General features: G+C 37.0%; 1 protein-coding gene across 11 annotated transcripts in view; it reads right to left on the reverse strand.

The window, feature by feature from the left end:
* The window catches only part of LOC5568091 (protein turtle), a 155,292-nt gene that overhangs the window by 19,432 nt on the left and 120,455 nt on the right, over window positions 1-15,405 (reverse strand). For all 11 annotated transcript variants that reach the window (XM_021848279.1, XM_021848278.1, XM_021848283.1 and 8 more), the window contains 4 exons: window positions 2,837-3,107; window positions 1,927-2,781; window positions 1,586-1,666; window positions 695-1,108 (listed from right to left, as the gene is read on the reverse strand). In XM_021848279.1, the coding sequence (XP_021703971.1) occupies window positions 695-1,108; window positions 1,586-1,666; window positions 1,927-2,781; window positions 2,837-3,107 (1,621 nt within the window). The remainder of the gene's footprint in view (window positions 1-694; window positions 1,109-1,585; window positions 1,667-1,926; window positions 2,782-2,836; window positions 3,108-15,405) is intronic.

A 15,405-nucleotide genomic window follows, 5' to 3' on the forward strand; every position in this document is an offset into this window, starting at 1 on the left:
CATTCCGAAGAGGAATTGGCCACCCCAGCAGGGATCCTTCAACCGAAAAGATTGCCTTCGTCATCTACTGTCCGGGATCGGACAGTTCGAGCGGCATCCCCACACTCCCTGAGTTACCTTTCAATGGGATCTGTTTGCAGGTTTCTCACTTTAAAAAAAAAACAAAACAAAAAAAATACCATGAACAGTACCTGCCAAGTATCCTAGTGAAATCTTTCCAGACATCTGAAGATCTTGGCTGAACACCTTTTAGATTTATAGGAGGCATACTTCGAAAAGTTTTTCGATTTGGAATTATTTCTGACAGAAACGCTGGAAGAATTTGTCTTAGCGCTTGAATGAACCCCCTATATAATCGAACAGTTGTGTTCAATAAAGAACAGAGGCCTCCGAGTCTCCAACTGGGCTGGACGAAATCACCGGGTAATTGAATCAGCACTGATTGAGTCTAAGGACTTTCTTCAATCTGAAATGGTCCAAGCCTTCAATGCACCCGTTACTTGCTGTCTCTCATAGTGTAGTTCAAAAATAAAAAAAAATATAACTAGAAATTATAAACCAATTCCCCAAAACTTCAAACAATCTACCGGATGTTAGAATGAAAATGAGTCGTGTTAACCAACTGTCACCGGATAGTAAAAGTATACACCCTGACTACGGCACTCCTGGCAGCTCGGAAGCCGCGTTAACTCACCTTTCTCCTGTTTTCTACGTTTACGCTTATTGCAGATCTTGACGGCACAAATCGACAGGATGATGGCCACGATGAAGAACAGAATCCCGCCGACCACTCCGGCCGTGATGGCTTTGTGCTTGACCCGTGCCGGCACGGGGAACTTGATCTCCTCGCTGGTTTCGTAGCTCTTGAGCGAGTTTGCCAACACCCGGAAGTAGTAGGTTCGGCCGCCGACCAGATTCTTCACCAGGTAGGACGTTTCCTCCGGACGAATCTGGCCCCGGTTGAGCGTTTTCCACTGGGCATCGGTGCGGTACTTGATCGTGTAGAACTGCACCAGGTGAGGGCGCTCCAGTGGGACCTGCCACGAGATTAGGAACCCATTCGGGATCTCCAACACGCTCACGTTTCGCGGTTGACCCGGTTTTGGACCTGGAGAAGGGGAAATGATCGCATTAATACAGAGACAAACATTGATCGATTACAGAACAGCAAAAGCGATCATGCAATGAGGATGGGATTAGTGAGGTGATCTTTTTTTTTTTTTTTTGTTCTAAGTGTGCTGATGGTTAGACAAACATAACAAATGTGTTGAACGGCAATACCTGTTGGTCGAAAAACGGGTGGAAAAAATGTTGAACCGGTCGAATCGGTCGGAAACAATATATTGTGATAATTTAGAATGTCTGTAAACACAATAAGAAACGGAAACGAGCCAATGGTGAATGGGTGTGGTTGTGTGGAAATGATGTGATCTATGACAAACAAAATATTAAATTTAGTAAGGTTTTTTTGTGTATGAACGTATGTATGCTTAGAAACACGTGATTTATCCGGAATGAAAGCCGCAAGCACCTAAAAGCTAGCATTTTTTCTAGATATTTATTCCTAGAGAGCATGACTCCTTACCCAAGTCATCCGAAGCATGTTTGAATTCTTTTTCGTTAGGAGCTGCTGTTGTGGTCGATGTTTTCTTCGGTTTTTGGACGTCTTTAGCGTTTGAGAATATAATTTAAACAGTTATTTGAGTTAATATGAATAGAGTGGGGCTTATTTCCCAAAAATTTTCGTTTTTTACAGAATACTATTCCGATGATCATTCTCTACTTAGCAAGTTTTGACTATGGAAGGTTTCGGTATATAAGCCACCCTCAAGTATAATTTTTAAACCATGTATGAATGCCCATATTTTAAACGTGAACATTTTGTTTGAAATTACCCCAAATTAAGAGACCCTGAACAGTACTCACCTAACGTCCGTATCGTTATCACTTTACTCATCATGCCATCGCCGAGGGCATTCTTTCCAATAACTTGGAACTCGTACGTCGTTCCAGGAGATAGGCGGTTGATCGTGACCTGCGTGCTCCCGGATGGCGTTACCGGAATCGTCGACCAATCGGAAACCCCAGCCTCGCGATACCAGATGGTGTAGTCCTGCTTGTAGTCAGGGCCACCACTGTATCCGGGCATCCAGGAGAGTGTCACCGAGAACTCCGTGGCAGTACCGCTCAGATTGTACGGAGCGTGTGGCTGGGTGCCTTCGATCACCAACTGAGTTGCCGACACGATTGTGGCCACCTCGTTCGACGCCACGCACTGGTAGTAGCCAAAGTCCGACCGTCGAAGGTTCTCGATCGTGATGTTACCGTTCATGATACGAACACGATTCTTCTGCAGGGGTTGCCCATCCCGCCTCTGCCAGGTGATCGTAGGCTTAGTAGTGCCTTCCGCTTCCTGGGCATCACAGTGCATTTCAACCGACTCACCGACCTTACGTTGGTACAGTGGATCCGGTTCGATCGTAAAGGCCGGAGGTTTGCGTACCAACACTTCCATATGGCCGGACGAACCTTGCGTTCCCTGGGCGTTGTACGGCGTACACGTGTAGCGGCCCTGGTGGTTCTGATTGACCCGGGTGAACAGCAGCGAACCGTTGTTCATTATAACTATGTCTTTTGTTTGATAAGGTTCCAGTAATCTTTTATCTTTGGTCCATGTTACATATTGTAGAGGAGGATTTGCTTTTATATAGCATTGTACAACACCAGCTAAACGAAACGGTAAGTATTGTATTGTTGGGGTGAAGGTCACTTTGGCAGGATCTGTAAAGAGGGATGATCAATGTCGTGAATACAACAAGATAGGTTGTGAACTTACACTCTATATTTAAAAAAGCCGAAGCACTTTGTGGTTCTCCGATGCCGTTTGACACCTCACACGTGTACATGCCGGAGTCGTCCGCACTGACCGGATTGATGATGAGCGACCCATCCTTGCGGATCGTGACACGCGTTTCGAGTGCGGCCACCTCCCGTACCGGTGAACCCTCACGGAACCATCGCACAGTGACATTCCCGGGCATCGCCTTCGCCTCGCAGGTGAACTGCACCTTCTCTCCCTCCAGTTTCGTTTGGTTAGTGGGCGGCACCTGGACAGTGGCATTTGGTTAATTAGACATTATAGTACTAATCGAATGATACACTCATTCATTACTTGGCATTCGTAGACAGGAAAGGAAATTTGATATAGCATAGAAATTACTTTCCTTACGAATCCCCTCCAGTCAATCATTACTTGTAATTTACCATTTTTCCTAATAATTTAACAAACTTATCCTTTCCCTTATAATACACCTTTTCTCCCCATCAAATATGTTAATCATTGCTCAAATTTCCTTTCCGTCACGTCGCCCAACGCTCGTATTCCCGCCATCAGCCAGCCGTCATCCAATGCATCTCGGAACCGCAGAGCATCACTTTCAGATGCAAAGCATATGTCAGCGACGCGACGTCTTGGAAGACGACGACGGGCCGATGGAGGGAAGCCATTATCCATTCTCTTAACTCTAATAATCAAAGACAGGTTGGGAGGTGGGGTTTAATGGTATTGGATCACAGTCTTAAATGAGCTACCGCATAAATAGAGCAGAATGGAGAAAAGGTACACGCGCCTGGCATAGATAAGGGCGGGGTGGGGATTGGGAAAGCCCTGAGGGACCGGGCGGGACGACAGGTGGGGGAGCGTTCTCTTCTGCTGCGTCTTGGTTTCGAGAATGCGGAATATGAATTTCAAACAATAAGGAGCGAAAGCATCTGCGATTTTTCTACGGAGGCGTGAGGCGAACTCAGGTCGAAAATGTATGGAAATTGAACGAAAGACAAGCTAAGCTAAGATGATTCTGTGAGGCAACGATATGATGTGAATTTGTTGTATCAGTTCAACACATATTAAAATAAACAAAAAAATGCAGTGTTACGTTCATCTCCAAGATTATTTTCATAAATAATGAAAATTGTGAATCAGAACGTAAACATTTCAACTAAAGAGATTCATTTTTGAAAATCATTCGAAAATAATTGAAAACGTTTAGAACACTTTTCTTTATTTAACATGAAGTATTGTCACATTCAAGGAGCTAGTAGCAAGAAGATTTTTCTTGTTTGCTTTAGATTATCGATACAAAAATATGGTGAATAAATCTTTCAAAGTTTTATTAACTGTTAGGAAACATTATTTGTAACGCATTCAGGAAGTATAACGGGAAGTTGGAATTTATATTAATTCATCTCCAAATATTCGATATACAGGGGATAGGCAAAATGGATTGTACCCCGTTTGGCATTGTAGTCGTTTGGCATAAGATCGTTTGGCATAAAGCCGTTTGGCATAAAGTCGTTTGGCATAATGGTCGTTTGGCATAATGGCCGTTTGGCATAATGGTCATTTGGCATAATGGCCGTTTGGCATAATGATTGATTTAAAATAAATATTGGTATTTTTAAGCTTTTACCGAGATGAACGCCATTGAGCCCATAGCAAAAAAATTGGTAGGTTCTAAACAAGCGCGGTGTTCGTTCAGAGATTTCCCAAGCTAAGAATTTCCCCAACTAACACAGCTAGCTGTATAAAAGTTTAAAATTCACGATTCATACATCTTCGGTTGTATTTTTCTAGCATTATTGGCTCAATAACATACACTTGTACAGCTGAAAAAGCGCAAAAAATGGGGGCTTATATAACATCTTATAGATGTCTCACAATGAATTTAAAGATGTAGTAAATGTGTTCATAAGTCGATTTATAGACGTATTTCAAACATCATAGAAGTAACGTTTGCATTTACAACTCAGGTAGTTATAATTGGGTGTTTTATCCACAAATAATTCTTACAAAAGACTTGCATATAACAATCACTTACATATGTTGAAACCAAGCTACATGCAAGTGATATAATTTGGTAAAAACATTTATATTACAGCAATATGCAAAAGTTGAAATTAAGCTATTTGCAAGTTATCGAACTTTCAGAAAACATTTGTATTACAAACTACTCATGGGTATATCCAGCTGCATGTGAAGTATAGTTAATTAAAAACAATTAAAAGAAAAAATATCTTCGAAATATATATGGCCTCTTCAACCCGAAAAAAATCCAAATGATGAAGTCAATGATCGTCAATTATAAGTCAAATTGTAAAAATCAGTTTGATTTGTTTTTATATTCAACAATGAGAGTCATGTTTTCAATGCGGTTCAAGATACATGGCGAAACTTTTCATTTCACTCTCAAATAAATCCATCCAAAATGATGTGGATACTGATTAAATTTATGATAATAAATTAAAATTTTACTGGTCACATTGATTTCACCTAATACTTTATCAAATTTGGAAATGTCCATGTTTAAATCAACTACTCATTCATATCTTCGATCTCAAAGTTTAGGGTATTGCTTTCTTGCTTTCGCAGATTCATATTTATGATCGGTACTTTAAAATGCATTCTTTCTTTCTTCTGCATGCAAATCCTGCTATGATGAAGAAATGTGTTATTATTACGTTTAATTTATGTTTTGACGACAGCCTAATAACATGCTTGCAAAAAACTTACAATTTACTTCAGTAATACATTATAAGAGCATATTTACAACATACTCTCAAATGAGTTATTATTGTGCATTTCCATAGTCAATATAACACTAAAATAACTTAATTATAGCTTCTTTGGGATGGTACACAAATTATGTCACGCTAAATTTCGACTTTTTCGACCCCCTCCCCCCCCCCCCTTTGTCACGTTTTTTGTATGAGTCCTCTGAAAACTTTGTAAGGCTTGTCACGCTTGGCTTGACCACCTCCCCTTGGAGCGTGACGTAATTTGTGCATGACCCCATTTTCTAGAAAATCAAAATCAATCAAATCGTCAATATATTGTTTGTTTGTAAACATTCCGGTGATAATGAAGAACTTTATCATCGCGATAGTTAATAATTTATTGATTTAACTTAAAATAAGAGCTTCAAACATATAATAAGAGCTCCACAAATCACAAATCGGATCCGAAAACATTGTATACACCGAAATTTTTGTGGCATTCAGAAAAAAGGCATTGAAGTTCAACGGGAGTGTGACGAACTGCTGCAAAGGAAATAGGACGTCTTGATACGGCAACAGAACGAAGTTATAGAAGTTCTATTGTGGAACTCGGACGAAACAGCCTGAAGTAACGTCAAAAGCAACACGCCTATTGATTGAATTCCGAGGCCTCTGAATGCTGGTCGTTGAGCCACCAATGTAGAACTCCATATAGTTTTCAGCTCCCGCAGAACATACTGATAAAATACCAGCAGACTTAAGAATTCTTTAAAATGGAGCACAATCTTTGCTATTGTGTGACAGAACTTCACAATTATGGAAGTAAACACTGGTAAATAGGAGTGGTTAGAAATTGTTTGAGTTGACGTTGACATTTGTGTGAAACCCATTTTAAAATACATTTTTGGAGCTTGCTTTTGATCAATGTCATCAAGTGAGAATTAAGTCCTTATGAAGTTATTGAGATGTACATGGAGCTTTAATATTGCCTAGACAATTCGTCACTCTTCTAATGAATGTTTGGGAAAATTATGTTTTCTGTAAACTGCTCAATAGCTTTAATATTACACAAGTAGTTATAAATTCCACCAATAAAGCTGTTATATAACATAATTTTCTATCCGCTTTTAGAAAGATGTTTTCGGTGTTACTTGGGTCAACAATTGTTGTGACATTAGAGAGCATTACTAAATAAAACTCGTGGCGTGTCTCTACATCACAAAACATAGAGTATCTTTGAGCTTGTTGCGATATAAATTTTCTATTCTATTCTATTCTAAGCGCTTGCACAGCCAATATTGAAAAGCATCCTGGAAATACCTATTTTTTCAGAAATTTTCTTGTCAGTATTAATATTTGCAGAATATCAGCAATATGATACAAATATTAAAATGGCCAGGCCCACTGTGCAGATTTTGGGGTTCAATAAAATTGAAAAAATCATGACGATTAGGTTATTCACGCATGAATAAACTAATAGACAAAAAATTTCAATTCAAGGAAAGAAGAAACGGGGACAACCGTACCAACCGTTTCGATTCAGGGTTATAGGTAATATCGTTGGGAGTGGCGTTGCTAAGAAAGTTTCTTCCTCATGTCCTGGCTCAAGAGCCTTGGTTTAAGCGCCTTTGCTCGCTCTTTGAAACGAGATGGAAACTTATTGACCCTTTCCCGCAATTAAAGAAGTAAAACTGTTTCCCATAAATCATAAAAACATTTGTGCAAAATAATTAACATGATACCAAGAATATTAGTTCAAAATGTAGATACAAAAATAGATAAGGATATGAATACTTGATTCATTTTATCAAATATGTGTGCCATTTGATCATAAATTGTAACACTAAGTATTAAAAACGATCTCACCAAATTTCAGTGGTCTGGTGTATTTGTACTCCTGGATTGTGGATCCCGCTGTTACCATCAATGATTCTGTATTGCGGCACTCAACATTAGCTTTGTAGTGGTCAGCAAAAACAGCATTTTTCACTTCTAGGAGCATTGGTCTATTGGTGCATTTTTCCATCTGCTACGTATGTACTCGGACGCTAAGATTCACACTAAATTTTGCTTCTTGTTGATCCACAAAGCCAACGCAACTTCCTCCAACTGAATCGGCTCGCACATTGATGGAAGTTCGGCAGCAGGAAAAACAGCAGCGCTTGATAAATCTGCTTGATGCACACACTTCAAAATTGGACTTGACAACGTAAATAAGCAATAAATGTAGCAAATAATCAAATATAAAACATTAGAAAAAACATAAAAAAATCTTGAATTTGACGGACGGTATTTTTTTCACGTCCTTTCAGCTTGTTGCGATATAAATTTGTAGAAAAAGTAAATTGGCAAAGAAAGTTCGCAGTTATTCATCAAGAGAACGCTCATAGAATATTTCGCTGCAGATCAAGCTCTGTCCGAGTTTAGACGTAACACTCGATGAAAATAACTTGATCATCGAAATGGACTTTTTTTTTGCAAAATATCAAAAGCTCTAATCCAAAGATCTTTCAATGCGATTTAATGCATAAATAGCCTATGTACGAGAGCAAATTATTTTTCGATTAAAATGTTTAAGGCTCTAACGCAAAAAAAATCACAGCATGGCTCAAATAAACAACACATCTTTCAAAGAAAATATTAGTGGCAAAACATTTCAACGGTTCAACATAAATTTTAATTTTGGAAGTTTACATCAAAAACATCGTTTATTATAGAGATAAGAAAAAAATTGTGATTAAAATTATATTTATTTCAGCATATCTCGAAAGGAGATCACGCGTTTGCCCCAAAAAAAGTATATGTTGAATATTGACAGGTTCTAAAGTAATTATCATTCTAACAACACATCTGACAAGAATTGATAAAACAGCAAAATATAAAAATGGTTAACATTTAGTTTTACTAAATAATAAATTTAAAACAGTATAAATATAAAAAACAGCTTATTTTTAAAAGAAGGCAAAATTTTAATTGAACCAATAGAAGAATGGATGCCAAAAAATATTGCGGCATAATAAAACGAAAAGACATAAAAAAGTGCGTTCAGAATCATCGAAGTGATTGTGCTACTTTTCTCAGAATGCCATTTTCCCGAATGACTGGTTTCCCCGAAAAGTGGTGACGAGAAAGAACGATAAACAGTCAAAATAAAGAAGTATTCTGTCATTCTCGGCTGTACACATGTTGGCAAAAATGCTGAGTAAAACTCGAAAGAATTGCCAATTAAATAAAGAAGGGTGCATATTAGATGGTGAGTTCGTTTACCAACTTGAAATGTATAAAGTTACGACAATTATGAGTGCTAAAACTTTTCGGGGAAGTGGGCTAGTCGAAGAAACGGGATATTCGGGGAACTGGCGCTCGGGGAAACGACATTCGGGGAAAAATAGCACAACCCATCGAAGTAGCTACAGTAATCGATTTCTCTTTTCGCTGATAATTTGAGCAGATTAAAATTGACGCGTGATCTCCTTTCGATTGCCGCCCTTTTGTCAGTTGGGAACAAAAATATAATTAAAAAATATAGCTCCAAAGCACAGCCTATGCATAAAAGAAAGTAAAGTGTCATTTTGTATCAATAGACTCCAAAACAAGCCTGATGTCATCAGAAAGATTCAATAGAAACTTAAAAACGAAAAATTGAGAAATTCTTGGTTTCAGACTCATTATGCCAAACGACCATTATGCCAAACAACTTTAGGCCAAATGACCATTATGCCAAACGACTTTATGCCAAACGGCTTTATGCCGAACGACTTTATGCCAAATGACCTACCACCGGCAAAATGATTGAGATAGGCAAAATTTTGCCTAAATTCAAATGCTTATAACTTTATGTAAAATTGATGAAATTAGATGCATCGGGAAGCAGTCGACGGCAAATTTGGTCTAGTTTCAGGAAATTGCTTGGCCATGCGTATTGACCACTGGACACCGGAGATGTTCCGGATTTTGCGAGGTCCATTCCAAATGTCATTTTTTTTCTGTCGCTTGTATTTTTGTGCGGTGTAAAGTTGGATAGATGTTTAAAAATTTTCCTAGAAACTAGAACTAATAGGAAGTTAAATGCCGCCGGACGATTTAAGATTGGTTGGAAATCTTCAGAAATATGACCATTTCCGGAAAACATGGTCAGTCATGTTTGTATTTCCAGTCATTTAAATATTATCCGGAGCTATATCCAAGTGGGCATCAACCTTAAAAATGTTATTTCCTGCAGAATATTTAGAACCATTAGATGCAACGACCACTCTATAGTAGGTTCCAGATGCCTTTGGGGAAGTGGCCAATTAGGAACATATCTAGAACCATATCAATATGGGCACCGAACTTCATGATTTTCAAAGGCTATGCTTTCCAAAGTATTTCAAGCACCACCGGCTGTCATGACCACTTTATAGTAGGTTCCAGGTGCTCCGGTGGATGTGGCCAATTCAAAACTTATTAGTTCCATTAGTTATCAATGAGTTTCTCCTATGATTCCCACAGAAAATCATTTCCGTGATTAGTACTTATAATTCAATAGATTTTCCTGAAATTTATTTAGGCTTTGTGAATTTACCAAAAAAAATATCGAAGGATGCTTTTTTAAAACAAATTATTTTGAACATTTCTCCAGGACTGAGGACGAGCCTGATGTAGTGGTTAGAACTCACGCCTCTCACGCCAAAGACCTGGAATCAATTTCCATCCTCGAGACAGTCACTCATGATAAAAAGATTATTGTGACGACTTCCATCGGAAGGGAAGTATAGCCGACCCTCAGCTTGGTCTTGCTGAATAGCTGTGCGTAGCACCGCTACGGCTATCTGGGCCCCTGGGTGCTTATTACGTATAAATTCAGTTGTTCAATAACAATTTGTTTAGAATTTTGAGCATGAGCATTGATGACCGTACAATTCGTAGTTGCTACTCCGTGATTGACAAGAATCATCGAAATTGTACAGGGAACCAACAGATGTAGCTTGGGAGTGGCATACCATCTTCAATGTACATTTTCGAGAACACTGAAATTAGTAATGTCAATAACGGCTCCGGCCACGTCCTTACGGCCATCGGGGAAGGGAAGGAATGTTAGTGTGACATCCATTGTTACTAAAAACCGAGTATACCTCTGCATCTTCATGGTTGCCACGGGAAGGAGTTTTGTTAGTGGGAGGGCTTCAAAGCTACATGATCAGGATTCACCTTGGTAAGTGACACGATTCATGTAACCTCTGTTTAAAATGTTATCTATCAATGCATCGACGTCTTAAACATCGAACTATTCAAAGGTTTGAATCTCGAAATTTTATAAAACATGAATAAGCGCTTATGTCAACACTTAAAGTGGACGAACTATTCATAGTTTGTTCAACAAATTCATAAAAAATACATGTTATTATACAAATGTGTTACTACAAGCATGAAACGAGCTCACCAATTGGTAATCCATCATCGACTGAACAGTTACAATCGCAGCGTCAACACGTATAAGCAGGAATATGAAATAACTCTTATGGCGCGCGAATGAAGTGCTAACTGAAAAACAAAAACACTCCGAGCGCGCAAAAAATGAATTGGACAGCTTGAGTCTTCGCAAAGCACTGGCCAAACGAACGAAGCTAGCGAAAAACACTCCGAGCGCGCGATAATGAATCGGACTGCTTAAGTCTTTGCAAATCACTGGGCATACGAACGAAGCCAGCGAAAAACACTCCGAGCGCGCAAAAATGAATCGGATGGCTTGGGTCGTCGCAAATCACTCATAATAATTTGTTTAGAATTTTCTAGAATAACTGAGGATTTATCCAAGAAATTCTAGGAGTCTCACCACAATTATCTTAAAAATCACCAAGCAAGGATTCTTCTTCGAAGAGTTTACCTACAGTTTTCCAAGTTTATCTTTGAGATTCATCTAAAGTTTATCTTTAGATTCTTTCAACAAATATTTCTGAAAATCTCGTGGAAATTCTTCTAGGATTGCTCTTGCAAAATAAACAGCAAAGAATATCCAAAACTTCCGCAAAAAAAAAATATTACAGGTTTTACTCTAAGGATATCTTCCAATATTCTGCAAGATTTTTATAAGAATTTGAACAGGATTCATTTGAGAATTTTTTTTAGAGATTTCACAGAGAAGTTCCAGCGGATTTATCTACATTTTGTCGCAGAAAACTCTCCAATTGATTACTGGATTACTCAATTTTTCAAAACTCTCTCAAAAAGAATATATTAAAATTTCGTCGAAAATACCAACTTGAGAATGTAACGAAATACAAACTTTCCCATACAGTTTCTAGCGGAATACGTTTGAAGGTTCTTTAAAAAAAACTCTTCCGTGGATATACTTCCAAATTACCTGAGCTTCTGGTTAGGGGATTTCTTTGGAGAATTACATTATTGTTTTCTTTGGGACGTCGTCCTAGAATTCTCCCGAAAAAATCACCAGAGATGCATCCAACTATTTTCCAAAGATTGATTTCCTCAAAAACCACTAGTGATTCTCTAGAGGCTTTTTGAAGAAATTTTTCAACAAAATTACTAAAAAATTTGCAATTCATTTTTGAACTTCTTACATTTTCAGAAGTTCCAACGTTTAAAATTACCTTTTAAATTTCCGGGATTCTTACAAAAAATTATAATGAGAAATCTATCCACTCTCAATTCCCGGTTCAAAAACTACTCCAGAAATACCTCAATATATATTTTAAAAGGTTTCTTAACAAATAACTCTAAAAAATCACACCATATCCTTATCTAATTTATATCAAATTTCTAGAGTAACATATACAGAAAAAGTTTGGAAAGAACTTCTAAAGAAATCTGGTGGATAATTTCAACTAAAATTCGGAAAAATTTGATGGAATGCTCTGTTGAAAAATTCAAAAAATCAACTTTTTGCCAAAATTCCTGACGATAAAACCCACAGAAAAACTTTAATGTTTGAAGGATTTACTACAAAAATTCTTGTATAATTTTCATCGCTTTTTTACTGAAGACATTTGTATCAAACATCTTTGAAAATGATTTACAAAGTTTAATGATTTATGGCGAACATCTACTTTCATGTAGAAACCATTTTTTTTCCTTCTTGGAGAAATTACAAACAAACTTTTTGGGGCAACTTTTTTTTATTATTGTGGTAGCACGAGAAGAATTTAAAGTTTAACGAGAAAATATTGGCGGTAGTTTTGTGAGCATTACCAAAAATATCTCATGGTAAAATTTTTAATGTGAGATTTTCCTGAATTTAAATTTTGGAGAGAAATTTGAATAACATTCAAAATTTGTTGAGTGAACCTAGCGGAATTCTTTCCTTGACCTTTATAGTCCCCAGAATTCTGCAAAAAAGCCTCTAGGAATTCCGCCCCGGAATTGCATTGAAATTCAATCCCAGAATATGGATTTTGTAGATAATTGATAAAAATATTTCTAAATAAATTTTTTAAAGAAGCTCCTCTTAGTTTTCTATTTGTACACACTTAAATCAGAATGCCGAGATCAGCTGTGCAAATCTCGGTTAAAGTTCGTTTACTGATATCTCAGCAAAAGTGACGTTTGATGTCAGCGGCACCCAAAGGTGCTGCTATAAACAAACTTGATTTTTTACTGACATATCAGTCAAAATTAGGTTGCTGATCGCTCGGCTGTGCGGATCTCGGTAAAAGAATGAAAATTAGCCGAGCTCAACTGAGTGTGTATATCTTAATAAATCCTTCAGCCCTTCTCAATTAGTTTACTAAACGTTTTTCCACAAACTTCGCTATGCTAATTTGGAAAACACTGGGGTTTTTCAACAAAATTCATCTGAAGATTTGAAGGTAAGAGACATTCTGAAAACATTTTTCGTTGGTAATTCTTATATAATCCGGGTATTAGAAGCAGATTTTCAAAGAAGCATAGAAAAGTTTCTGGCGAAGTTTACGATCTATTTTGAAAATATGTAATGATTTTTGGAAGAAATGCTAGGGAAAACTATGAACTTTTGAAAGTATGAATGGTTCTGGAGAGGGTCTATCACCCCCCTCCCTCCACACCTGTTCCTATGCCAATGTAAATAGTATCGCATTATTACTAATATTGGCTTCTTTCATCGACTGCATCAATTATAGTGTCTATAAACTACCTAGAATTTGAATAACATCTTGGTTCTGGAATAGCTTGATATCACTTTTTCATTTGTATTTGAAGCCAATTAGCAAGCATTTGAAATGCTTTTCAAATTTCCAAAATTTTCGTCAAGATTTAAACAAATACTAAAACTTTCTGGGAATATTTTTTAACGATTCTAATATTTTGAATAGAAGAAATTTTACAGTGAACTTGTGATGAATTTCGGCCTCAGCCATCAAGAGCAATGAAATTAATCTGTAAGATCAAATAAGTTTATCAATGTGACATTTTTTTATATCTAATTACACATAGAAACAACAATATCTAATAATATGACAGTTTCATTCAGATTCTAAAGAGCCTTTCTAGGGGGGGTTTCTAGGGAAAAAAATGTCTAAAGCAAACTGCAGAGAATCGCAAGGCAGTCGTATCTGTGAACAGTAGACTTTGAGGAAAAAGTTGATTATTGACTATTGTTTCAATCTTTACGAAACTTTCACAAATTGGTTTTAACTATGGTAAAAATATAAGGATGATTATCACACATTGGCAGCTTCCGTTTATTACGTAATGCTGAAATTGGATTTTTTTACCTCTTCCCGAGCTCCGTAACGCTTTTTGTATGAAAAATTTTAATAACTTGTTTGAGACTTAACGCTTGAACACCCCTTCCCTCTTCGAGCGTTACGTAGTTTTTGGACGGCGCTTTACTTTTTTTCGTGTGACAAGTAATTGCATACATCATTATGAAACGGTTCAAAAAATTTCACAATTTTATTGAACAAATCAAACTGCTTATAATAATCAAATGGAAAAGTATTTGCCATTGGAGAAAATCGATTACTTTAATTATACTCTTATGATACTGAATGAGAGAATGTTGGTATGATTCCATCCTTAAAATTAATTCTCGGAGATTCTTTCAGGATACGCTGCAATTAATCAATCAGGACTTCATATAATTTGCCTAAAAGTTTTCCAACAAATTCTACAGATATTTTCCCAAAATTCTATTGAGAATCCTTATGGAAATCGTCCAAGTTTTTCCATAATTTTGTCTCTTCCTCCGGAGATTATTTGAATCATTCCTTCAGAAATTCTTGAAGGAATTCGTCTGATGATTTATCGAAGAACTTTTTCATGTATTATTAATGGAATTTCCTCAGGAATTTATATATTGCGAAATTGATGAAAAACTGCTACATGGATTGATTACAAACTCCATGGAAGAGTTGTTTAAATATTCTGACAAAAAGTATAAAGAATAGAGCAAGAAATTATTGGATGAATCATCTGAAGAGTTCCTGACCAAGATTTTTCGGTCAATTATAAGTGATAATTTACACCGTTTTCTCATTATAATTCTGGATTACAAGGAAATTCTAGGAAAAAAATCTTCATGAATTATAGACATGTCATCGTTAGAATGTCTGTAGAATTTATTTCAACATTCTCTGGATGGCTGCCTAGGCATGCTTAGTTTCAACCCGTAGATATTTTTTAGACGAATTATTAAAAACAATTCTGAATCCCTGAAGAAATGTTAGGAAGATCCTAAAAGGAATTTCTTCCAGTTTGCGATATTGCAAAGAATTTCCTGAAGAAATTGACAACCTGATGAGAAAAATATCGTGAAAAACTTCCTGAATGGAAATTTTCAAAAGTTTCATAGAAATGTTAAAAAAAAGTCACAGAAAAGTCATTATGAAAGTGTGGGCAAATTGTTGACGAGATCCCGGAATAATTCCCTATATA

This window comes from Aedes aegypti, chromosome 2 (genome assembly GCF_002204515.2).
Source record: "Aedes aegypti strain LVP_AGWG chromosome 2, AaegL5.0 Primary Assembly, whole genome shotgun sequence".
NCBI classification, from domain to species: domain Eukaryota; kingdom Metazoa; phylum Arthropoda; class Insecta; order Diptera; family Culicidae; genus Aedes; species Aedes aegypti.